Raw genomic sequence first — 26,911 nt, 5'->3', positions numbered from 1 at the left:
ATAGTTACTGGTCACTGTAGTAGGAGGAAGAGTATGTGATCAAGGTAAACAGTGAAATGGGGTGCCTGGGCAGCTCAGTCTGTTGAGCATCAACTCCTGATTTTGGCTCAGGGTTTTAAGATTGAGCCCCATGTTGGGCTCTGTGCTCAGTGCAGAGTCTGCTTCAGATATTCTTTCTCTCCCTCTCTTTCCCCTCTACCCCTCCTCCCACTCATGCTTGCTCTCTCAAATAAATAAATTCTTTAAAAAAGAAAAAAAGGTAAACAATGAAAGAAAAAAAAGGAAATTAGAAAGTGCAGAAAAATTAACAACATCCAAGAAATAGTCTAAGTAGGGACTGGGTTAAAATTTAACCTGTTTTAAAAAACTGATACAGTATACAAGACTTATTTGATCCGACATTTGGAATACTAATTGGTGGCCTAGAACCTTACAGAGGAGTCAATGTAATCCTAGCACACAACTTTGCCTAGTACTAAATATTTACATAGCCAAAATAATATATGTGTGGTTTATAGCTTTCTACCTTTGAAAAAAGCATGGAGGACTTGCTTGTGGTTGTAGGATAGACTATAACTAAATAATATCACGATAGAGGGGAAGTTCTAAAACATTTTCAAACAATTCAGTCCAAAAGTCATTAGGTGCGTCAGGCAATATGGACGTCCACACCAAGGGGTCGGCTGAACCGTACTGTCTTAAAGCTGATAAGACGGGCAGAGTGTGTAAAAAACAGGGAGGCAACAATAGAGTAACTGAAACTAAATAGTTAAAGCAAAGGTTGCTTCTGGGGAACGGGATGGGTGAGGATGCACTGGATATAAGATTTCGTTATCATAAGCTCTCTTTCATACCTGTGCTCTCCAATTTGGGTTAAGCATTAGCCAGGTATAGCTCCAGAGCACTTGCCATGTAACTAGTTCTCAGAGATTTGCTGTCTTCTGAATTTCTAAGACTTTGTATGAAAAGAGAATTTAAAGAATCTCAAGAAATGTTTTACACTGTTTACATGCTGCAATGATATTTTATGTACTGTCAGATACACTGTTCAAAAAAATCAATTATTAAAATAAATCTGTTTCTTTTTTTTCTTTCTTTTTAATCTAGCTCCCAGAAAACTTTTTTATTTTTTTATTTTTTAAAGATTTTATTTATCTGTCAGAGAGAGAGAGAGCACAAGCAGGGGGAGCGGCAGGCAGAGCAGGTAGAGGGAGAAGCAGGCTTCCCGCTGAGCAGGGAGCCCCATGCAGGACTCAATCCCAGGACCCTGGGATCATGACCTGAGCTGAAGGCAGAAGCTTAACTGACTGAGCCACCCAGGCGTCCCCTCCCAGAAAACTTTAAATTACACATGTGGCTCACATTACAGTACAACACTAAATCTTATAAACCACTTGATTTATTTACATGTATGACTTCAATGAAAAGATACTACCACTACTAACAACAAAATGATAACCTAAAAAATCAACTCTAGCCCATACCACCTCTGAATTGCTACAAAATCTTAACAAGGTTCAAACCAGTGACATGTGTAGCTGTACTGTAGTGACGGCAAGGTTTGGGGCTAATTCAGTGCTGAGGCTACAGTGCAGCTCCAAGAATATGTTAAAACTTTAGTCTGGAACTGCTTGGCAGGAATTTCCTCCCTGGTCTCTTAGAAAACTGGAAATATGGGGTGCCTGATACTTAATATTGTACCTAAGTCGGAAAAGCATGTGACGCTTGATCTTGGGGTCATGAGTTTGAGCAAGTAAATAAATAAACTGCAAAAAAAACTATAGTAAACCCACATGAAAATAAAAGGAATAATATAATGAATTCCTATTTCAAGCTGCAGTAATTTTATATTTTGCCCAATCTTGTTTTGATATCCTGTCACTTTTCCACCTCTCTAGCAGTATTTCAGAGTATACCCCAGACATCATGTTATTTAACCAATACCTCAGTACACATTTCTAAGGATATATTTATTTTAACGTAAATACTATGATGTTGTTATACACAAAATAATTCCTTAATATAACTAAAATTTCTCCGATTTTTTTCGAAGTTGTCATCTTAAAGATTCAAATGTGAATCCAGACAAGGACTTCACATTGCATTTGATTCTTATACCTTTCAATCACTTTTATTCTACATCAAACAGTTCATTCTTCTTTCTATCCTTCTTTTATGGCACCAATTTATTAACAAAATCAGTCATTTGCCCTGTACTATGTCCCATTCTTGACATTCTGGATTTGGCTGATATTTCCTGGTGATATCATTTCCCCTATAAACTTCCCTTTATTTCCTGTACACTTGTAGTTAAATCAAACTGTTTTCAATTTGTGAGAGATTTAACCTCTTATTTTTTTTTTTTTTTTTTAAAGATTTTATTTTATTTATTTATTCATGAGAGACATAGAGAGAGAGAGAGAGGCAGAGGGAGAAGCAGACTCCCCGCTGAGCAGGGAGCCCGATGCGGAACTCGATCCCAGGACCCTGGGATCATGACCTGAGCCGAAGGCAGATGCTTAACCATCTGAGCCACCCAGGCGCCCAGATTTAACCTCTTATGTCTTATAGTATCTATTCTTTGCAATGAATTAACCTCCTCCCAAGCATCGAGGAGGTTACCATTTACATACCATAGGGAAAATAGTTTTCTGGAGTGCTTACTTCTTCCACAGAACCTCAGTTGGGAAACACCTAGAAGCTTCATTAGATTCAGGTTACTTCCTACTCAGTCACATAATAGCAAATGTCCTGCTTTTAGTGTTGCTAAGATCAGTCAGTGGATTCAGGTATATCAATCTGATCTTTCCATTATTTAGTTTCCCCAACAACTTTTTACCTAATCATTTGAGTATCTATTATTATTGCCTAGATCTGTTAATTTTATTAGGGGTGGCAAAATCATGTTGCAATTTTATCATGCCTCTTTGTTCTTTATATAAAGAAATTTTTAAAAAGATTTTATTTATGTGACAGACAAGTAGGGGGGGGTGGCAGGCAGAGAGAGAGAGGGAGAAGCAGGCTCCCTGCTGAGCAAGGAGCCTGCTTGTCCCTCTGCCTGCCACTTCTCCCTTCTTGTGCACTCTCTGACAAATGAATAAATAAAATCTTAATTAAAAAAAAAAAAGAACTTTCTTCAAGGAAGAATAAGATAAAAACAGCGACAGGGAGGCAAACCATAAGAGACTCTTAACCACAGGGAACAGGGGTGCCTGAGTGGCTCTGTCAGTTAAGCGGCTGCCTTCGGCTCAGGTCATGATCCCAGGGTCCTGGGGTTGAGTCCCACATCAGGCTCCTTGCTCAGAAGGAGTCTGCTTCTCCCTCTCCCTCTGTGCTCGCTCTTGTAAATAAATAAAATCTTAAAAACTAAAACTACAGGGAACATGAGGTTGCTGGAAAGGAGGTGGGTGGGGGGATGGGGTAATTGGGTGATTGGCATTAAAGAGGGCACTTGATGTAGTAAGTACTGGGTGTTATATGCAACTGATGAATCACTACATACTAACTTTTCGCCACATGCACAAAAAAAGAACTTTCTTCAATTATCTGGTTACCCTGAAAAACATTAAGTAAGAACACATCTTTAAAAAAAAAAAAAAAAAAAAGAGAGAAAGGGGGTGCTTGGCTGGTGCAGTTACGGGCCTGACTCCTGGTTTCAGGTCAGGTCATGATCTCAGGGTGTTGAGACTGAGCCCTCCATCAGGCTCCCCGCTAGTGCGGAGTCTACTTAAGACTGTTTCTCTCCTTCTTCCTACCCCCCCTCACTCCGATGTACTCCCTCTAAAATAATACATCTTAAAAAAAAAAAAAAGAACATGTCTTTACTATATGGATATATCAATTTTTATAATGAGTTGGTGCTCTAGCAATTGCCAATGATCATCAGTGAGGATTCTTCTGCATCATTTTGAACTCATGATTTGTAAAAATTATAGGTGTTTAAATCCATTGCAAATATTCTTTCTGATGCTGTACTGCCCCACACACTTCAGTGGTCAGCTTAATAGTTTCTATACATTGTGTACTCATAATAAATACACATCATTCATATAACCACGTGTGGAAATACCTCTTCCATGTTGATGACTACTGTATTCTTATAATCTCATTATCATTTCAGTAGCTCTCCTCCTTAATTTACTTTAAAGGCAGCTATTCCAAGACACTCCCTCCCAACTTGCACACAATATTAGGTACTCAAGAGATATCAATGAGATGAAGAATTTTACCTCACAATTTTGTGCAACACAGATTTCTCTTTTGGGAGTGCAGATAATCTGGCTTCTGCCCACCTCTCCAAACACTCTTGCTTCTCCCCCCTCCCATGCCTCAGCCACAAAAGCATCTTTTCTGTTCCTCAAACATGCCATACTTGCTTCTTTCTCAGAACTTTCATATCTATTTTTTTCCCTCTGACTGAAACCAATCCCTATTTGGCTGGTAGCTTCTCATCCTTCAGTTCTCTGCTAAAATGAATCTTTCCTGACAACCAATATAGTTTCCCCACCATTTTATATCATTTCATCCTTTTTTCTTTCATAGAACTTAACATTATTTTGTACATAGGAAAATGCTTACTTTTTCGAATTGTCCTTCTGCACAGGATTATAGAGATCCATGGGGGAGCAAGAACCATGCTACTTTTACTCACCCAGCAACGTATAACCCAAAATGAGCATTCAAGTAATTATTGAATAAATGTAGAATATGTAGATGGATAGGGCATGGAATACCAATTCCAAACACCACAGTCTCAAAGAAACTCCCCTAAGGTCAATAGGAGACACTTTTTCAGGCAGAGTTCATATTTAAACCTTTTGAAATAATGTACAAGAAACCCCAGTACCACAGTATCTTCCTACAGGATGGACTTACTTACATCTAATCTAAAAAGGACAGTTTTTTTTTTTTTAAAGATTTTATCTGAGATAGAGAGAGAGAGAGAGAGAGCATGAGACGGGGGACGGTCAGAGGGAGAAGCAGACTCCCCGCTGAGCGGGGAGCCTGATGCAAGGTTTGATCCCAGGAATCCTGGGACTCCAGGATCATGACCTGAGCCGAAGGCAGATGCTTAACCGACTGAGCACCCAGGCACCCCAAAAGGACAGTTTTCTTACCATTGAGTTAGGCTGCAGATAACTTTGCTGGGATTTTAGTGTGCTATGTAAATGGTATCTGATTTTCCAAACCAACTATTATAAGCGATTTTTAAATAAATAACATACAAATGGTTTTGTATATTCTAATTTAGCAAGCTGCTGATCTTATGAAGCAGAATGTAGTGTATTTGCAAGGTAAGCCAAACAACAGAAAAGCAATTTCAATCTTAACACTGATCTTAAACAAAACATAAATGATAAACATTTCCAAATAATTAGCAAAAATAATTCAGAAAACTGGAATATCCTAGGAGAATATAATTATGTTTTATCTTCATTATTCATCACTTAGTTTTTTCAAACAAAATAAAATAAAACAAAACCCCTAATTCTGGCTCAAGGGGGAAATCAGAAATAAATTCATGCTGGCTTTTATTTTTATTTTTTTAAGAAGTTTATTATTATTATTTTTTAGAGAAACAAAGAGAGGCAGTGTGAATGGGGAGGGGCAGAGGGAGAAGAGAGAGAATCCCAAATAGGCTCCACATTCAGTGCAGAGGGCTCTCTGTGGGACTCAATCCCACGAACCTGAGATCACAACCCGAGCAGAAATCAAGAGTGAGACGCTCAACTGACTGAGCCACGCAGGCACCCCCGTGCTGGTTTTTAAGTATGATGACTCAAGAGCTTTGATAAACTACCCAGTGATAACTCTCAGGTCACAATAAACTCACCTATTTTGTCTGGAAGCTTCTCTTCTCATTCTTTTAGGAGGAACTGGACAATCTGTCATTTCGACCTTTGCTGGATGGCGCAATGAGTCATTACACTTACGTGTGGGAGTCATACCTATAAAGACAGAAAATGTAGAAAATGAACTTTTAAAAGACTGGGATTATTATAAGAAAAGCAAATCTATCTTCATTTATAGAAAACGAATTAATAATACTGAGAATCCTTCCTACTATTCCTGCTAAGAGAAGACCTTACAACCACTTATCAGGTGACTTGGAGGACAAGAGTGTCGACTTAAGTCATGGATCATTCACCCTCTTTCTTCTTGGAGTTGAACTCTAATCATAAATATCTGTCTTCATGCAGAGAAAGTAGAAGTAACAAAAAGAAGGCACAAACCTAGTTTTTGCTCAATTAGTTTCAGATTTTTCTCTTGTTCATCAAGTTCTTGTTTTTTCTTCTTCATATCAGGAGTGTGAAGGTACTCTAACTGACGGTTAAGGTCCTCGGTCACACTGTTCAACTTGTTCACAGCAGTACGATACTGTTGAAGAAGATCTGCAAAGAAACCAAAGATGTCTGATTAAAACAACTGATACGTATCAAGTCAGTGTTTGAGGAAAGAAGAATTAGCAACACTGGGTATTATATTATAGTAACATGTGGGATCTACTTCTAAAGCCACAAGACTTTGTTCAGTGTAAACAGACAAAATAAAAATGCAGTTTAGACCCCAGCACAAAACCGGTGCTTGCTAAATTTTAATTTTCTTCAACTGCTTGACTTCAATAAATTTCTGTGTCAGGGAAGTGTTTTCTATGTAAAAGTGCTCTGTGAATTGGATCACTCTCTCAGTCAATGTTTACATTCTGTCTGATATTCATTATTCAATGTAATTCCATACAGACAAGTTGAGGGGGGTGGCAAATGCATTAAATATAGTACGGCTAGAGGTGCCTGGTTCAGTTCAGTTGGAGCATGCGACTCTTGATCTCGGGGTCATGTTGTGCAGGAGGCTGCAGAAGGCCCCCGCAAGGAAGAAGGACCCGTCTGCATCGTGGTCAGGGTCCTGGCAGAGGGTGGCCCCAGCCTTGGGTGCAGATGGGCTGGAGCACGGCCCCCCTGCTGATGGCAGACTGCCCTGGGATGGGAGCGTATGGGGCCTGAGCACCTCCTGTGTCCCTTCACATTTTCTGCTCCCAAGAAGCCTGGAAAGTGGGGATCACTAGCCCCATTTTACACACGGCGGGGAAAGGAGGCTTGGAGCCATGAAGGCAGTTGCTCCAGGCCACACCGTGCTTGCCCAAGACAGGATTTGAACCCTGTCTATCCAGACTGAGCCTGGCTCCTGCCCTCCTAGCAAGCCCTTCCAGAGCTCCTGTTCGGATCAGCTCCAGCTCCTAGTCGACCACTGCTCACTTCGGGTGTCGTCTAAGACTCGGGGTCTGTGCACAGATCACTGGCAGCATTCACAACTCCCTTCCTCTCTATATTAGCTGTGGCAGGGTGGGACTTCAGTCGGTCTCCCTGTGGCTCAGTTTACCCATCGGCGAAACAACTGCACTAAGACCTGCATCCTGGATGTGCAGATGGAACGGAAGTAGAGGGGCAAGGACCTCAGCCCCGGGCCTGAGACCCAGGAGGTGCTCCCTCAATGCCGACTGCTGTCATGAGGATTGTTGATGGGGTGCCCTGGCGTCACCAAGACGCATCCCCTCATGTCCTGTCAGCTGGGTCAGAGCTTCCCGCCAACCACACTCGAGCCCCCCAGGCTGCTTCAGCAACAGCTGTTTGCTTACCCCCCCGATTCCTCCCTGGGAGCTCTTGAACTACTTCATTGGAAAGAAGAATAAAAATTAAAAACAAAAGCCCTGATGAACACAGGATCCCCTTCACAGAGGGTCATAAAGGCACGCTGAGCCCCAGACCATGGGTCACGGTGCCGGTTTTGCTGGAACTGTCACCCATGAGGGCCTGGCAGAGCCCCTCTGCGCTCCCTCCTCCCTTGGGAGGAACCGGGGCCTGATTAATAGCTTAACTGCACTTAATTCCCTGTGGAATCATTAAACACAGTCTGTTTCATTAAACAGATCCTGGACCAAAAAAAAAAAAGTTGCTACTCTCTATCTTGTGCATAAAATATGAACCTGTTAGTGCTGCATTTAATGGGAAATATTTAACATTCCATCTTTCTGCTTATAAATAACAGGACCACTGTCTATTAAAGTGCTTGAATATACTAATTTCTTGAGTATTTAAAGGTGGAAGACCCTCATAACTTATTAAGAAATAGGACATCAGACTCATCACTATAGAGAATAAACTGATGGTTACCAGAGAGGAAGGAGGTGGGCGGATGGGTTAAATAGCGATGGGGATTAAGGAAGGCACTTGGAATGAGCACTGGTGTTGTCTGTAAGTGTTGGATTACTACACTGTACACCCAAAACTAGTATTACACTGTATGTTAACTGGAATTTAAATAAAAACTTAAAAAAAAATAGGATATCAAGCCCTAATGGCCTGAAGTTTTGTGTGTTATCTTCTGAAGAAGTACAGCATCATTGATATATGGGTCTGGACATAATTTTGTAACTCATTCACATACAAAATAAGTATTGTTTTGCAGTGTTTTACTATGTAAAGAATGCACTTCACTATGTAAAGAATGAACTATGTAAAGTAAGAAAACATTACATTACTATGAAATTAGAAGTACCACATCAGACTAGAAAACTAATATTTTTTCTAGATACCTTTAAAAGTTCTCAAAAAGTCATAAAGAATTAAGGATCATAAGGACCTTGTCATTGCTTAGTTATATACAGAATTTGTATTTAAATATATGAATATATTCATGAGCATACACAGATGTACATGAGTATTTGCTCGCTCATCAGAATGCTAGTTCTTTTCCAAACTCTGTTCTTGACCATTAAAAAGTGTAGATTTCATCTTGTATTTCATGTTATATCTAATATACTCAGACTCTTAATTTCTTCCATAGTTTTATATGTAAACTAGTGTGTACGTTGAATATTTGGTGTTTGTATGTCCTTTCCCATGCATATTGATCATCTTTGTATGTGACCAGAGTGTCAAAGGGCCAGACAGCAAAATTTGAGGCTTTGTGAGCCAAGAGGCAAAATTGAGGGTATTATGAGGGTATTTATACATTTAGAATGTAACCATTTAAAACTGTATAAAGCATTCTTGTCCATTGACTAATTTGCTGACCCCTGATTTAGAGTACAATCATTGCATTTAATATTTACTGTCTAATAAATCAGACAAAAAATAGTCTCAAACCTGAATACTATAATACATTTTTAGACATAGTAATTTACAGAAAGTTAAGCTTTTTGAAAATTCAGTATTTTATCAAGGGTGCGTTTTTGAAAGCTTTAAGGTAATGATCATATCTGTTGGAAGTAGTGATTTTCTAGCAGTACTATATTTTTAAATTTTTTAAGTAATCTCTATGCACAACATGGGGCTCAAACTCAAAACCCTGAGATCAAGACTTGCATCCACCAACTGAGCCCGCCAGGCACCCTTTAGCAGCTTAACTTAATATGCCCTATTAACCCCCAATTTTTTGTACATGAAATGTAACTTCTATTTACTATGGTGTCTATAAAAGTCTTTCCTAACTCATTTAATAGAATTTTGCCAAAGAGAAAAAAAATTCAAAATTCACAATTAATTTTGTTTGTAAACGATTTTGGATCATTTCAGACATTTATATGTTGTCTGAAAATTTCAATTACCTGGGCAAAAAACATGAAGCTTTACTGTGAAAACAGAAAATACTTTAAAAAATTAATTCATACGAAGGGAAGAGAGCTCAAAATACAACGCATTAATTTCTGTATGATACATATTAAAGAAAGATTTCAATGTATCCTGACGAATGACCATGTAAGCAAAGCTACTAAAAATAATATAAAGGAATTGAAAGTATATCTGAAGGGCTGGTATTAGGCAGTATTTAAAGTTTGCTTAGAAGGCAGAAGCAGCTTTTTTACTACTAGAAGATTCAAGCAGTTAGATGGGTATGCAGACTTTACTAAATATTTAGGTCTCTTCAAACTTTTATGTTCTACATGATTCTAAGAACTTTATTAGGCAAAAACCTGATAAGCACTTATGACTAGGAGGAGGAAAAAAGGGAAAATATACTAGAACCCCTGATTTATTCCAAAATAATCCACCTGGGGAGAGGAGGCCAGAGGCAAGTTGTGAGACAAGAGGATTATGAATGAAATAAGAGTGGCTAGATGATAGGTCCATGGGAGTGCACTGTTACTGCTTTATTTATTTTCATAATAGAGCAAAACAAAATATCACTGCCCTGAAAACTACAGCACTTAACTAATCTTGGTCACTACTTCTAAAAACACTAAGAATGGTTTTACTTAATATACAACAACAAAATAAATCGATAGTAATAACTGAGAGGTTAAGTAGAATGAATTAAGCATGGTATAATCATCTCTAAGCTGGCCACACATATAATACATATTTGGAATATATGGATATAATAAAAGTGTTAAAGAGTTTGATGATGTCACAATAATAAGCTATATATTAACTAATTACTGGTTATTTTAAAAGGATTTTCCTTTCTTCAGTTGCTATTAACAACTCTTTCTTCTTTCGTATCTTGGCTTCTACAATGTCCAGAGTTATTTTAATGCTTTTTGTTAAGAAGTATTTCTACCTATACGATCTCTATAAAAAACCTGGAATAATATAGAAAAGGAAGACTGGGGGGAAAAAATCAGTAGGTCTATCATCTTCCTTGTTTTTCATTCCACAAAGTTTGCAGGTTTGATTTTTAACATATATCATATTTGCATTTATATGTTCTAACCACTTTCAACATTGTAATAGGCATTTCCCAGATTCTAAATTCAATTAAAGCATTTAACATTTCTAATGTTTAGCTTGAAAAACAGTGCTATTTTCAATATTCATGTGAGTAAAAAAAAAGTCTTGTCTGTATGTCGGATGGTTTATTTAAGCATGTTCCCCAGAAGATCAATTACTGGTTCAAAGAACATGAGTATTAAAAACAATTAGAACCTTTTCTGATTATAAAAAATGACACACACTGTTGATTCAGATCCAGAAAAATATATAGAAAAGGATAATGGAGAAGAAAATTACCTTAATTATGTAATCCAGAAATAAAACAATTTTCTTTCTACTCTTTCACTTCGCCGTGCAAATGAATACATATATTGTTCCAAACTTGGGAAAGTTCTCTAACCTTTGTGAGCCTCAACATCCTCATCTATCAAATGAGGAGAGCAGCAGTAAATGAAATCATTCCAGTGACAAGCTTTACAAAGTATCCATACATAAGTAAGCCTTCAAATATTAACTATTATTCCACTGACAATTGCTTATTTATCATCTATTTTTCTATAATCTTTTTTTCTTGATTTTTAAAGGTTGTTTTAATAGTAGGGCTATAACACCTATGTCTACCATATGTTGCAATTTTCTCCCAGTTTGTCATTTGCCTATTTTCTCTTCACGGTGCTTTAAAATTTTATGCAAACTTAAAATAATTAACTACAAAATATTTTCTTTGCTCATTTATTTTAGTACTTCTATATCAAAAAACTCTTCTAATTCCAGATAGAGTCATCAAGGAAGTTCTTTCTGAAGGTAGAACACTAAAGTACAGACCGGAAAGAAAGAAGTCAGCTATACATACATCTGGGGGCAAAATCATTGTAGATAAAGCCATTAAACTATTCCTTTTAATATTAAACTCATTTCTATTTAACTATGCCAAGAACTTCCTGAACATAGCTGAAGAGTGGTAATATTAGTTTTCTTTTTCTGTACTATTTCATAAGATGATCTGGGTATTCTCCATATTTACATTATGCAACAATTTATATTTAAAATTTACTTTAAAAAACTGTAAGGATGAACTTCTTGAACACTTCCTCCGGTAATGGTCTATGTAAGCTTTATGCCTTATTTAAAGCAATTTTGTTTGCAATTTTCTATAATTTAGTCCATTTTATTTGGAGATGCTAAATGTATTTATAATATTATAGAAATCTAAGAAATCTCTGAGTAGATCCTCTGAGCCAATATTCCTCTTGTATTTGTTCTTGCACAAAGACCATCTCTAGGAATTATATATTCAGTACAAGGTTTTTCTTTTTTCTAATTCATTTGGTTGTACTGTTTCTTGAAATATCTTTTCCCCCGACATTTGACTTGAATGATTAGTATATTTACTTTCTCATTTAATAATAAAAGCATTCGGCTTATAGATTTGATATTTGATCTCAGCTGTCATGTCTCCTAAGTCTAATTCGTGATGCTCATTTAAACTTTTTCTTTTTTGATGAAATGCTTTTTTCTAAATGTCCGTTATCTGGGGTAGTTACTTTGGGAGGAAAGGAATAGTTATTTTTAGAGTTCCATTACATTATGCTACAAAATGTACCCTAGGTAGAATGTGCTTAAAATTTGTAGTCTTATTGTAGCTGAGTAGCAATTTGACCCTTTGAAATTATGACCAATTTTTGTGACATATTCTATAAATACCTAAGAAAGTACTGGTAATGCAACTTATTAGGTGATAATTCCTTATGTTTTTGACTAATAACCTGTCGTTGAAAAATGGTTCCTCAAAACAATGTTTCTATCTCTATTATTACAATAAGTTTACAAATTTTGGTTCTGTATTTTATTGCATCAAGTTTATTAAGTTTTGTACTATAGTGTGGAATACATCTTTTATCAAAATGAATTTATCTTTGCACTTTTAGTGCCTTTGCCTTGAGGTTAGTTAGCTTTCGCATTAACACTTGTTACTGGTGATTTCTTCTATTTAATGTTTACATGATTTTTGTTAATTCTTTATTTCACTTTATTTATTTTTTTAAGATTATATTTATGTATTTGACAGAGAGACACAGCGAGAGAGGGAACACAAGCAGGGGGAGTGGGAGAGGGAGAAGCAGGCTTCCCGTGGGGCAGGGAGCCCAATGAGGGGCTCAATTCCAGGACCCTGGGATCATGACCTGAGCCGAAGGCAGATGCTTAATGACTGAGCCACCCAGGCGCCCCTCTTCATTTCACTTTATATTTTGTTTAGGAGATTCCTTGTAAAGAACATAAAGGAGTGTCATAGACACAACCTTTACATAAGAGATTCCTGATCATGTGGCACTGTGCATGTCATTTAAATTCCCAGTTTCTCTTGTTAATCACTTCATCTAACTTTTTTATACTTTCTGACATACATTAAGCACCCAACAAATGACAAATGACAAAATTTTTGTATGTCCTGGGACTAGATCTTTTAAATATAAGTCTTTGCTTTCTAGTGAAAAAATTTCATGTATTTACATGTTATTCAAGATCTTATTTTTAATCACCTTATTTTATAACATGTACATACTCATTTTTTCATCTTATGCTCTGATTTTTTGCTGGTATCTCATATCAAATACTGTAATGCAAAACACTGTAGGAATAATTACTTAGAAGACACTATGCTTTTAATTGTGTTAATAGTAGACAATTTTTGTGGTGATAGTCTAGTTTAAAATTGCTTTTTCTCTGCAACCAATCCCATGATATGCAAGAAAGGTTTCTCAAAGCTCTCTTCTAGCTGATCTTTACTATGGCCAGCTGACTAAGGAGGAAATTTCCCTCTCCTAGGAGTTGTAGAGTCTGAGCATGTTAAAAAATGCAAACTGAAGTCTCGGTGCAAGGAACTCAAGGTTGCTGAATGTCACAGAATTATCCTTGATTTTGTCTTGGCTGTTTCCAATCTTTGAATCTGTGATTTCTCCCAATTTTCTGCCAGTACATTCCTGTTTTGCTTAAAGTGGTCAGGGCTGGTTACTACTGCTTACAACCAAAAGTATTTTATACATTTCAATAATCTTGAATGATCTCATTTAATTTTTTAAATAGTTTAATATTTGCGGTTTTTTTTTTTTTTTAAAGATTTTATTTACTTGACAGAGACACAGCGAGAGAGGGAACACAAGCAGGGGGAGTGGGAGAGGGAGAAACAGGCTTCCCGCTGAGCAAGGAGCCCAATGCGGGGCTCGATCCCAGGACCCCGGGATCATGACCTAAGCCAAAGGGAGATGCTTAATGACTGAACCACCCAGGTGCCCCAATATTTGAGGTTTTTGAAAAAGATCTGAGAGAGAGAGACTGTGCATGCACTGGGGGAGGGTCAGAGGGAAAGAATCCCAAGCGGACTCCCTGCTGCGTACAGAGCCCAATTTAGGGGTTCAATCTCAGGACCCTAAGATCATGACCTGAGCAGATATCAAGAGTTGGATGCTCCACCAACTGAGCCACCCAGGTGCCCCTAATAAATGAGTTCTTAATGGTGAATCATTAGTCTGCATGTATACAGTATTTTTGAAGATATTTACCAGGAAGGATATGTAACTGTTTTATTTTTGAAATCCTTGCATTATTTCTTAACATTACATATTTGATAACCCAACAAGGGCACAAAAATCTTTTATTAAATGTTTTCTTCCCAAAGATCTATAGATAATACTTCACACTGTTATACTAACATTCAGATGCCCAGGAAAATTGCAAATTGTCAGTATGACAGCTGTGCATTTTTAAAGTTCCACAGGTAATTCTTTTTGGCTTGGGAACCACTGCCATAAACTGTAGTGCTAGACTGATATGGGTTGAGGCTTTTTATGTTGATTCACTAGCCCTAAGTGAATTGTTTTTTCTGATTTTTTATAATCAGTTTGTTTAGATGCTCACTTATGGTCTACAGAGATTTTTGTATGCATTCACTGCCATCATAAGCAGAAGTATGAGCCTTTATATCATATACAATTTTAATTTTCTGTATATTATGATGTTTTGACATCTTAAAACCTTTCTGGCTGGGTAAAGGCTGCCCCTTATGGGGCTAGCCAATCAGACAGCATGCAAACTAACCAATCCAGAGCCAAACGTCTTCTATCTGGCTTGTGCACCCCAAGAAGCAGTATTCCTTTGTCTTAAACATCATCCTTTGCCTAGAGCCCATACCTATAAGCCCAAAGCCCACTGAAATTATTCAAACTAGTCAATCCTAAGCTGTTTGCCTGTCATGCCTTGCCTTTCCTATGGAAACCTCAATAAAGGCTATGGCCTAAGCACTCTCCTTGCTCTTATCTTCTGCCTCCTCACCACATTTGTGTTTTTTTTCCATGTGGCCCTGAGTGGTGTGGTATGCCTCCTGTCTCTGAGACCTGTAAGTATACTACACTTTGTTTTTCTGAGCCTCTCTCCTGGGTCTCCTCTTACAGCTGCAACTGACTGACCATATCGTAAAAGAACACAAAACAACCTTCTTCCAACATCTTTCCCAACTATTACTTTAAATATTGCTGGTGGCTGAAGTAATAATCCCAAGCCGAACACAATTCAAGTTCCTTAAACAGTAGAATAAAGAAATAAACTACAGTATATTTATACGATGGAATATTATCCTGCCATGAAAACGAACAACTATATACACAGTGTTGCATGGACAAAGTCAGATACACAAAAAAGTATGCATTGCATGATTCCATTTACATAAGGTATGAAAACAGACATGCTGTTTTAAGTCAAGGAAGTTGTTATGCTTTCAAGAGGGGATTGGGCAGGGACTGGAAGAGTGCATGAGAGACTTTCTGCAGGGTCGATCATGTTCTATTCCTTAATACAGGGGCAGTGCTTATTTTGTGAAACTCTACCAAGCTGTTTATGTACTGTACTCTTTTCTCTATGTATGTTATACTTTAATAAAGTTAAGAAAATACGATATACAGATACAAGAGAATATTATTCAGCCTAAAAAGAAAGGAAATTCTGACATATGCCATTATGCCCAGTGAAATAAGCCAGTCACAAAAGGACAAATACTGTATGATTCTACTTTTAAGAGGTGCTTAGAGTAGTCAAAAAAATTTTTAAAGTTAACAATGACAACAAACTACTTTCTTGCTACAAAAGTAGATACCCAAGTATATTAGAACTATATAAAAGTAAGAGCAAACAGACTCTTAAGTTATAGCCTGTAGGGGACCTACTGTAACGTATATGCACTTCAGAGCACAGATGGAGAGGCAATTATATTGGCTGCCTAGAAACAAGGGGACAGGCCTGCAGAAGGGAAAATGGGGGAAGGAGGTCACGTCATGCACTCTAAAATTAAAGTTTAGTTGTAATCTAGATAGTTACAATTTTAATATAAAAAGAATATGATGATGTGATGAAATACTAATCTATTCAATAAGGACAGTTTTTTTATTTCAAGATAAGAAGAATGAAAAAGAAGGAAAACCTACCTTCTATATAATTCAAAACTACCTGATATAAGAAAGTTGAAAGTACTGGACAAAAACATTGTATTCATATTTTTACTGGTTAATTTTTCATGTTAGAGTATCAATACACAAGCCCCAGACAAAGGCCTGAAATCAAATGAGAAATTGTTATTTAATTAGTTATTCAACCTACCTATTTGTTCCCCTAAGACCAGGCACTGTTTTGGTATTGGAGCTCCAAATACCATTCCCCGAAGTTTATCCATTGGAGGAGCTTTATTCTGAAGGCCCCCAAACTTTCCGTTACTTCGAATGCGATCTCCATCTCTGGTGAGCAGTGTAGGACAGTGTGTAATTTTAACAACCTATTGTAAGCAAATGAATATTGATTAGTGAGCCTATAAAATGTATCTCAGTTGTTCTAAGAAAGGGGAAATCACTTAAGGGTTCTGAGATTAGAAATGACATGATCATGTTAGTATTTTCACAAAATAAGCTAGTGAAATATAAGATGAACTGGGGTAAAAACCCAGAGGCAGCGAGATGAATTAGGTTACTTAAGTGTCAGCCTAAACTGGAATAGTGACGATGCAAAAGGAAACAGTCAAACTGATGGCTTAATTGATAAGAGGAAGGAAGAGAGAAGCCGGAGAGCTCCGTGCTCTGAAAACCACGGCAGTATCAACACAGCATCACTATCTCAGTTTCCTTCTATTAGACACAAGTTTTCCAGATGACCAAAGGAAAGCAAAAAGAGAATACGAGGCTGAAGAATACAGATGGAAAAGCACAGGGCTGAATCTTTAGAGGATAATACTATAATTTCAACTATGGGAAGAAAAAGAGCTAGTAATGTCAGATTTGGGAGGACTAGAATTATGTAGTAAATAAAGCCTAAGTCATGGAATGGGAAGTAGGAAGGGTTAGTGAAGAATCAGACGCTTCAGAAAAGTTAGAGAATAAAAGAAAGACATTGGATTTACTATTTCATGATCTTTAAGAATGGTCTTTCAAAAAAAGTCTAGGAAACAGACAAAAATAAAATGTAAAATGAGAGAAGTGGAATTCAAGTAAGATCTTTTCACTACTCAAAATGTTAACACACACCACACTGAAAGTTGGGAGAGCTAGGGAGAAAGGTCTTCTTGTACTAATCTATTCTGGGACAGCATATCTCAAAGGAAATGTAGTAAGTATTAAAAAGCTTAACGTTTTGCATGGCCCAGCAATTCACTTCTAAGAATTTATTCTGAAGAAAAATCACAGATGTGAACAATGTGCACTAAAACACTGTTTTAATAAAAGCTATGAATGTTGCAAGTCTCAACAAGTTACATAAATTAGGATACATCCACACAATGAAATAGAACACATACATTAAAAAATGATTGAAGAACATAATTTAATATGTAAAAATACCTAATCAATCTAATATTGGGGTTAGTCTCTGAATTATAAAAAATATTAAATTTGATTTTTAAAAATGAAAAAGTAACAGTAGTAAATGAAAAAATGTAATAAAGTCATGACTAGTATTTATTCTTTTAATATAATTTCAGAGGTACTTTTACAAATGGTTTCCCATTGAAGTGGATACTTTTTAAAAAATTTAAATGCAGGGGGTCCTGGCTAGCTCAGTCAGTAAAGCATGGGACTCCTGATCTTGCAGTTCTAAGTTTGAGCCCCATGTTGGGTATAGAGATTACTTAAAAATAAAAAAAATCTTAAAAAGAAAATTTAAATGCAGTAAGATGCCTATTTGAAGAAAATCTGTGGTGAACTCTTTGGTGAAATCAATCTTTTTGTTTTACTATAATTTTGTTTTACTACAAACAATCACATCTTTACTTTTTTAGTTTTGGTTTGGATTTACATGTTTTCTAAAAGTGAACATTAAAAATACAAAGTGGAGTCATGTACTATACATTTATCAAGACTCAGGCAATGTTTTTAAGGATTTAATACCATCTTAAATAACATACATACTCAAATTAATTTACAGACTTGTCCATTCTCTTGTTAACAGACTGACAATATGAGTTACACGCCTCCAATAAAAAGGAGAGTTTGGCTCCCTTCTACAACAATTCCGTGAATATTACTTTAATGGACAGTTTCAACTCTCAAAGTATCCTTCAATCTTATGGTTCTAACCCTCTAAGCACTCAATTAGGACAAAAAAGGTAATAGCTTTTGCAAATTCAGTGAGTGAGCAAAAGTTCTTCAGCTCTAGGAATACCTATTCAAAAGTGCTGTGGGGACTAGAGGGGAGTAAAATAAACTGAGGAGTTGACAGGTTGAAGCAGTATAAATATGAAGCATTTAGGAAGAGAAAACACTAACAAACACTACCAAAAACAATGTTACAAGGGGATACGATGAAAGCCTTTTCTCAGAAAAGCTTTAGAAAAGTACTTAACTGGTGGAATTACAAGACTTGATTCTAAACCTAGGAAGCAAAGCAATCAGTATTTGCTACACTAATTATGAGGAACAAATACTGTACCAGCCTTTTGTCACATATACTCTATTACATTCTTATTTATTTTTTAAAAAGATTTATTCATTTATTTTAGAGAGAGAGTGCGAGAGTGAGCGAGGGCGGGGAGGAACCGAGGGAGAGAATCCTCAAGCAGACTCCATGCTGACTGTGGAGCCTGATGTGGGGCTCGATCCCATGAGCCCTGAGATCATGACCTGAGCTGAAATCAAGAGTTGGCAACTTAACTGACTAAGCCATCCAGGTGCCCCTACATTTCTTTTTTAAAGCTATGGATTGGTGTCTTTTCATCAATTCTAAAAAGTTTTCACCTATTAGATTCTTCAGATACTGCCTTATGATCCTTTTCTCCCTCCACTGTGGCACTTTTGATTAGACTTTTATTTTGTATTTGAGATTTTCACATTCTGTCCTTCAGGACTCTTAACCTCCTCCTTTTCTTACTTTCCCTCTCTCTGGGCTGCAGTCTGGACAATTGTTCCGATCTACCTTCCAATTCACGAATTCTCTCTTAAGCTGTTTAACCTTCCCAGAGAGCATCTTATTTTTTTTTTAATGTATATTTTCTAGTTTTAGAAGCTCCATTTATCTTTTCAAGTAAACTTGCTCTTTTCTAATTTTCAACACTTTTCTTGAATTATATACACATACTTAAAAATATTTGCTCTTATGTTCAATATGGAAATTATTTTAGGTCTAAGATAAAGGTGAATTCTTCCAGAGATAATCTGTGTTTCCTCCAATCAGGTATCTAAGGACACTACCAGTCTAGCACCATGTGAAACCAAATGTTAACCTTGAAATTTTTCAGACCACCCAAGTAATATGAATGCAGGTTGCAAACAAAGGCCAATTTACTGATACTGATGAATGCTCTAGGAAAAGAGTTTGATTTTTTTTTTCCTTTTCTACCTAGGCTTCTCCCAGAGGCACATGGGAGTTGAAATGGAAATGGTAGGTTTTTTGTTCAACTTACACTAAAGTTTAGCCCTTTAGGGGATCCAGTTTATTGGGAAAGGGATCTTTTATCAGATTCCCCACTCTGGTTAAAGCCCTGGGTTTTGTTCCTACCTTCTGAGCCCTCAAAGAAATGAAAACTGATGATCAATTTCAATTAGTTTGACAACTGTTCTCTAAGCAAAACCTGGCTTTCGTGTTCTACTTACCTCTCTGAGTTCTACCATCACTTAGAAACCTTACCTTTTTGCCAGTTCAAATATTAAGATACATATCATAATGATATATAGCCAGAAATAGCCTTTTAGCTCATCTCTGCATGAATTTCCTCTGCGTTGTCTAGTCCATCTCTGTATAACCCTCAGAGCCTAGTACTGTGCCTGATAGTGTGCTGGAGCCAGCATTTACTGGGTCATGAGAGCCAACTCTCCTGAACACCTCATTCAATGGCTGCACATAGGCACTGGAAATCAGCCGTGATGAGGACTTACACCATGGGCAAAAGCTACAAATCAAGGTCCCATCACCTCACTCACCAGAGAGCCAGTTGTTCAACATGTAAGAGCATCCACTGTGTCTCAGTCAAGTGTCCAAATATTGACTGAACTAAGTAGAATCTTCTAGTTATTATCCAATTTGTTAATTCTATCCTCACTAGTAAGTTTTTCATCTTCTCCTAATAGATTCCATGTTGTCATGACACTTAATGGGTATGGTTTCTACTCCATAATTCAGGACATATAAATATGCCAATCACTACCAGAATACAGTAGCTTCTCCATCGACAACTGTTTTCTGGTATAGTGCATTACAGCCATTATTAGGTTCCCACGGAAACATTCATGAAGATGCCAAATACTATTCCTCAATTAGTTGTATAATTTTCAATAATCTCACTAATTAAGCTCTCCTAAATCAGGGCACATTTATTTCTTCTTAAGTGGCTCCAAAGAAAAACTTCTCTGACAGTTCTAGTTCCACCATAAGTTGGTGTGATTTGGTACAGATCCATTATTTGTTTTGAGCTTAAAGTTTCTCATTTGGTAAGTGAGAATATATTATCTCTAAGGTATCCATGATTCTAGAATACACTATTTATAGATACTGGCTCATATTTTAAACTGGCCTCTGTCTTCTCTTACATAACCGCAAACATTCTTACTCATTTTCAATTACAGTAATTTGCAAGCCTATAATGTTTTTCATACATGTTTATCACCTGGTAATTCTAAGCTCCTAATACTATATTAAATGTAATACTTCTTGTGTATTAAAGAATTCAAGACCCCTGGATCTCAGATACAAAGAGAACTTTCCTTTACTTAAATTTTACCATATTCCAGGCTCTCTGCTTAATGCTTTATATGTATTATTTTATTCAATCTTTAGAACAGCCCTCTGAAAGGCCCTCCTTCAGAGATTTTTTTTATAAGTAATACAGAAGTGATAACCCTTAGTATATCCAACAGTATACAACATATTCTTCCAGTTTGTTTAAAGTACATAAAAACTCATATATTTTTAAATTAAAAATTTTATAGGTGACACACAATGTTACATTAGTTTCTGGTATACAACATAGTGATTCCACATCTCTATAGGTTATACTATGCTCACCACAAGTGTAGCTACTATCTGTCACCATATATCGCTATCATAGTATAACTGACTATATTTCCTACGCTGTGTCTTTTATTCCCATGATTTATTCATTCCACAACTGCAAGTGTGTATCTCCCACTCTTCTTCACCCATTTTGCCCATCCCCTCCCCACCATAAGCTTGTATTTTTTTAAAAGGCATCATCTTATACATAATTTTGCAACTTTTCAACAAAATGTATTTTGTACACCTTCCTTGTTAGGACACGGAAATTTATTATACTCTTTTTAACAGCAACATATACTCTACTGTATAAATTACTATAATGGAGTTGTTCAATCCTAAATGATGGACATTTAAGACTGTTTCCAAAGTTACCCATTATGAATTCTTTTAATACTCTGATATTCTTACAACATATCTTCACACACTTGTGGCAGTGTGTATGTCACATAAATTATTTCAATACATGGTGATGGTATAGAGATGGCTGCAAATTCTTTGCTCCTTCTCCCATGGGGAAGAGAGAGTCTATTCCCACCTCTCCACGTACTCCTCGGATCTGGAGTGGCCAGACTGACCTATGAAATGTACTTTTCGCGGCTGGGACTTGAGAGACCTGCAGCTTCTGTCTTAACTGCTTGGAACACCCCTTCTTAAAACCCAGATGCCATTTGAAAAAGCCTGAGCAGTTACAAGTAGAGACTCACATGGAGAGATCCAAGTCTGCCAGCTTACAGCTCCAACTTAGTGCCTAGCCAGCAGCCATTATCAACTGTCAGTATGAGTGGGAGATAAAGAGTAGGAACTGATTTCAAGGAAATTAATAATAATAAAGGAAATAAGGAAATAAAAATAATTTTGAGGAAATATTTCTAATCCGGGATGTGTGGGGTGATTTTCATCTCCAGCCTGTTCAGTAACCAAAATGCTCTTGAAAAAGAAATGGAGAGCCTCAGAACTAAGATAAAACCCACTGCCCAGCCAGTAAAATGATCCTAAGAGTCAAAATGAAGTCAAGGATGTCTCTTTGTTAAGACCTCAGATTTAAGGCACTGCTTCCTAGATTCTCTTAGGCATTATACCACAGCACCCTGGGGAGAGGATGTGTGTGAGAACAGTAACCTCAGAAGACAGTGCCAGATGAGCCTCTGGCCAGACTCGGCTGAATTCCCAACAAGTAACCAGCACCAACCACCAGCTGTGTGAGTGAGGCACTTTGGAGCTCCACCATCCCAAGTGTAACCAGCCAACACTGCAACTAGCTAACATTACTTGGAGACACCCACAGAGACCTGAGAACTAGTATGTTGTTATTGTTTAATGCCAGTAACTTTTGCAGTGTTTGCCAGGTAGCAATAGATAACTGAAACCATCCCAAGTGTAACCAGCCAACACTGCAACTAGCTAACATTACTTGGAGACACCCACAGAGACCTGACAACTAGTATGTTGTTATTGTTTAATGCCAGTAACTTTTGCAGTGTTTGCCAGGTAGCGATAACCGAAACATTTATATTGCAAACTGCCCTTCAAAGGGTTGAATTTTGTCCCTCAAAATTCCTATGTTGAAGTCCTAACCCCTCAGTTCCTCCGAATATGACCTTACTTAAAGATAGTGTCTTTACAGAAGTAATCAAGTTAAAATGAGGTCATAAAGTTAGGCCCTAACCTAACGAGTGGTATCTTTATAAGAAGGGGACACAAACAGGCATAGATGTGAACAGACACAGGGAGAAGATGACCATCCACAAACCAAGGAGAGAGGCCTGGGATAAATCCTTGCCTCACAGCCCTCACAAAGAATCAACCCTGCCCACACCTTGAATTTGGATTTCAAGCCTCTGGAACTGTGAGGCCATCAATTTCTATTGTTTAAGCTACTTAGTCTCTGGCACTTTGTCACAGCAGCCCTAACAACTAATAAATAAGAGTTACACCAAATTACATTTCCACAACATTATCTGAGAATACTTTTTCCAATACCATTGTCAAGAGTAGATACTGGCCTTGAGTTTTAGACAATTTCAAATCCCAAAAACATGTCTCATTTGAATTTCTTGGCCCATTCATTCACATATTGTGCCCAATTTTATACTGCTTATCAATTTGTAGGATTTAAATTGGTTTGACAAGGTTAGCCATCTGAATATTATCATAAAATTATTTCTATATAGGGCTTTTAAACTTTAAAAATATGTTAAACTTTAAAAATACACATTAAAATTAGAGCTACAAATTAAAAAAAATTCAAATACATACCTCTTTTCTATAATGATTGGCAGCATCCAAATTATCCAAAATAATGGTGTCTCCTAACAGCATACCAAATACTAAAAAATTCAATAAATTTTAAAAATTATGACATCTTCTTTGGTCATATTAAAATATTAACACATTACAAAATTTTCTTAGAAAGAATGGTAATGTTAGAATTTCATTGCAACACTTTTCTCTAACAAGAAAAAAGAGATTAAAGTATCAATAAAACTATAACTTATAAAATAAATAAGAACATAAATTTCCATAACCAGTAATTTGTATATCTGGATCATAAGTGTAGCATCTGTATTAAAAAGCCACCATAATTTCCTTTACCTGTTTCACAATGTTCTACATTATCTGGAAATGTTAACAAATCTCGGGCAAAGACTGGATCTCCAATGGGTTTAAAATACAATCTTCCATTTCGGTAATGAGGTAGAGGTCTGAATGAAAAGAAGTTTAAAAAATATATTAAAAAAAATATGTATTTTTAATTAAAAAACAATATAGAAAACATATGTATATATTGCTTATCATTATTGCGATCATTTAACTCAGTTCCCCATCCATAAGTGACACTCCTAAATTTCCTTAGAAATGAGAATATTTACTATATAAGAATACCTACTTAGTTTTATCTGTTCTACTAAAATCAATATAAACTAACTGCTGTTGAGTCTGACAAGGGAAAAAGCAGCCTCTAAAGCTGGCCCTAAATGGGGATGCCAATAAAATGACTATCTCATGTGGAGAGTGACCCTAGCATGGACAGGGGAAGAGGCAAGGCCCAAGACAGAGATCCATGTGAGGGAGGTAGATCAGGTACTCTGGCTCTGTGTCCCTTCCCACAGAGTACAGAATGACAACTGAAGCCAGAGACAACAATGGGATTCAAGAGGTGGAGGCTGACTAGTGTGTCAGGACCTCTCCCTTCCACATGGCAGAGCTTTTCGCACATCTTCTTGAAAGTAGGAGTGCTGGAGGGTAGGGGTGGCTCTAGGAGCTAGGTAACTCAATCCCAGTAAGAGCCACAATACCAGGAACAGAGAGGATAACTAGTTTCCAGTGCAAACATTAGCACTAAATACCAAATCCATACTTTCCCTAAATCAAAGATTTTTAACTTGGTTTTAATGGATTCTGCTGATAAAAGAAGCCCTCCTAAAGGGAAAAATTATTCACACCAAAAGTATTACCCTTAATGAACACAGGAATTATGATCTGACTGGTTTTCCCATGTTGTTTAAAATGGGTACTGAGCAGTAGCAGAGTGGGAGATTTTAGAAGCAGACAGATTCGAGTTCAAATTCTGGTTGTTTCCTCAAACTATTTTTAGATTACAAAATGAAATACATGTTAGTTTAATAACACAGTAGACTCTTTAATATATTAGAGTTCTTATTCTCCTTAAGTCCCTATTCCTACCCAACTGTAAAGCTCTATTTAGGAATCTGAGAAAATTATCAATACTGTTCTACATTTTATCTTTTTTGTTTTGTTACCATTTCCTTTCAGTCTTTTTTTTTTTTTTTTTTTTAAAGATTTTATTTATTTATTTGAGACAGAGAGAATGAGAGAGAGAGAGCACATGAGAGGGGAGAGGGTCAGAGGGAGAAGCAGGCTCCTTGCTGAGCAGGGAGCCCGATGTGGGACTCGATCCAGGGACTCCAGGATCATGACCTGAGCCGAAGGCAGTCGCTTAACCAACTGAGCCACCCAGGCGCCCCTCCTTTCAGTCTTTTAAGGTCAAAATCAGACTACACATAAAATATTTCTAAATTTAGATAAAAAATGCCTGATTGGTTTGCATGGTTATTCCCTAAAAACGTTTTAAAAAGTAAATGAGGAATTAAAGAAACCAGATTTATATTAAAATAATAAAACATTCTAACTAGATAGTCTCTTACATTTCAACTTCGCTACTGGCAGTTACAACAGAGACTTTCTCTACCTAAATGATGACTGCTTATCTTCACAGGATATAAACAGGACAAAACACGTGCACCTATACACTTACTCCAAATAAAAGAGTTTCATATTTCATCAATGATATTGACATCCTTTCTATCGTAAAAGCCAAAAATTTGCTTTGGGTTTGTACGTGCCTGTGTAACCTATATACAAATAACATTTACTTGGCAAATTAAACATGGCCAGCATATATGAGTAAATACACTGCAATACCCACCTTAATGAAGTACACACATTTGTAACGAAAATAAAAATAATCTAGATAATTTGAGTCACTGCTCAGTTTGTTTTCGGCATCTTTTATAGAAACCATTTTAAAATTAAGCACTTCGTTAACAGAAGACATACAAATGGCTACCAGACACAGGAAAAAATGCTCAACATCACTAGTCATCAGGGAAATACAAATCAAAACCACAATGAGATACCACCTTACAACAGTTAGAATGGCAAAAATTAACAAAACAGGAAACAACAAATGTCGGCGAGGATGTGGAGAAAGGGGAACCCTCTTACACTGTTGGTGGGAATGCAAGTTGGTACAGCCACTCTGGAAAACAGTATGGAGGTTCCTCAAGATGTTGAAAATAGAATTACCCTATGACCCAGCAATTGTACTACTGGGTATTTATCCCAAAGATACAGATGTAGTGAAAAGAAGGGGCACATGTCCCCCAGTGTTCGTAGCAGCAATGTCCACAATAGCCAAACTGTGGAAGGAGCCTAGATGCCCTTCAACAGATGAATGGATAAAGAGGATGTGGTATATATATACAATGGAATATTACTCAGCCATCAGAAAGGATGAATACACACCATTTGCACTGACGTGGATGGAACTGGAGGGAATTATGCCAAGTGAAGTAAGTCAAGCAGAGAAAGACAATTATCATATGGTTTCACTCATATGTGGAACATAAGCAATAGAATGAAAGGGAGGGAAAACTGAATGGGAAGAAATCGGAGAGGGAGACAAACCATGAGAAACTCTGGACTCCGGGAAACAAACTGAGGGTTACAGAAGGGAGGGGGGGTGGGGGGACGGGGTAACCAGGTGATGGGTATTAAGAAGGGCACGTGTTGTGATGAGGACTGGGTGTTATATGCAACTAACGAATCACTGAACACTACATCAAAAACTAATGACGTTACTATACAGTGGCTAACTGAATGTAATAAAAGATATTTCAGAAAAAGTCATTACTCCCACTTTTTTTCTAACCTTTTCCAATCTGGAAGAGTCTTCTTATAAATAGAATCCAGGGGCAACACCTGCTGACGACCTTGAGTTTCATCATAGATACGACGTGCAGCATCAGTGGTCAGGGTGACAACACAGTCCATGTCACTTGCCAGATGCCAAGAAATAACCATTGCAGCTCTATCATCTTCAATTTGTGCCAGGTGTGCAATCTATAAGCCATTTTTAAAAATCAAGTAAAAAACTTTTAAAT

At 37.0% G+C, this 26,911-nt stretch overlaps 1 protein-coding gene across 2 annotated transcripts in view; it reads right to left on the bottom strand.

Moving 5' to 3' along the window:
- Positions 1 to 26,911, bottom strand: part of SMCHD1 (structural maintenance of chromosomes flexible hinge domain containing 1) — a 145,189-nt gene that overhangs the window by 4,084 nt on the left and 114,194 nt on the right. For both annotated transcript variants that reach the window (XM_036123382.2, XM_078060559.1), the window contains 6 exons: positions 26,680 to 26,870; positions 23,820 to 23,929; positions 23,484 to 23,554; positions 16,356 to 16,527; positions 6,234 to 6,392; positions 5,834 to 5,948 (listed from right to left, as the gene is read on the bottom strand). In XM_036123382.2, the coding sequence (XP_035979275.2) occupies positions 5,834 to 5,948; positions 6,234 to 6,392; positions 16,356 to 16,527; positions 23,484 to 23,554; positions 23,820 to 23,929; positions 26,680 to 26,870 (818 nt within the window). The remainder of the gene's footprint in view (positions 1 to 5,833; positions 5,949 to 6,233; positions 6,393 to 16,355; positions 16,528 to 23,483; positions 23,555 to 23,819; positions 23,930 to 26,679; positions 26,871 to 26,911) is intronic.

This window comes from Halichoerus grypus, chromosome 13 (assembly GCF_964656455.1).
Source record: "Halichoerus grypus chromosome 13, mHalGry1.hap1.1, whole genome shotgun sequence".
In the NCBI taxonomy this organism is placed as follows: domain Eukaryota; kingdom Metazoa; phylum Chordata; class Mammalia; order Carnivora; family Phocidae; genus Halichoerus; species Halichoerus grypus.
The sequence above is the reverse complement of the archived record's forward strand: the minus strand, read 5'-3'. Positions and strand labels throughout refer to the sequence as shown.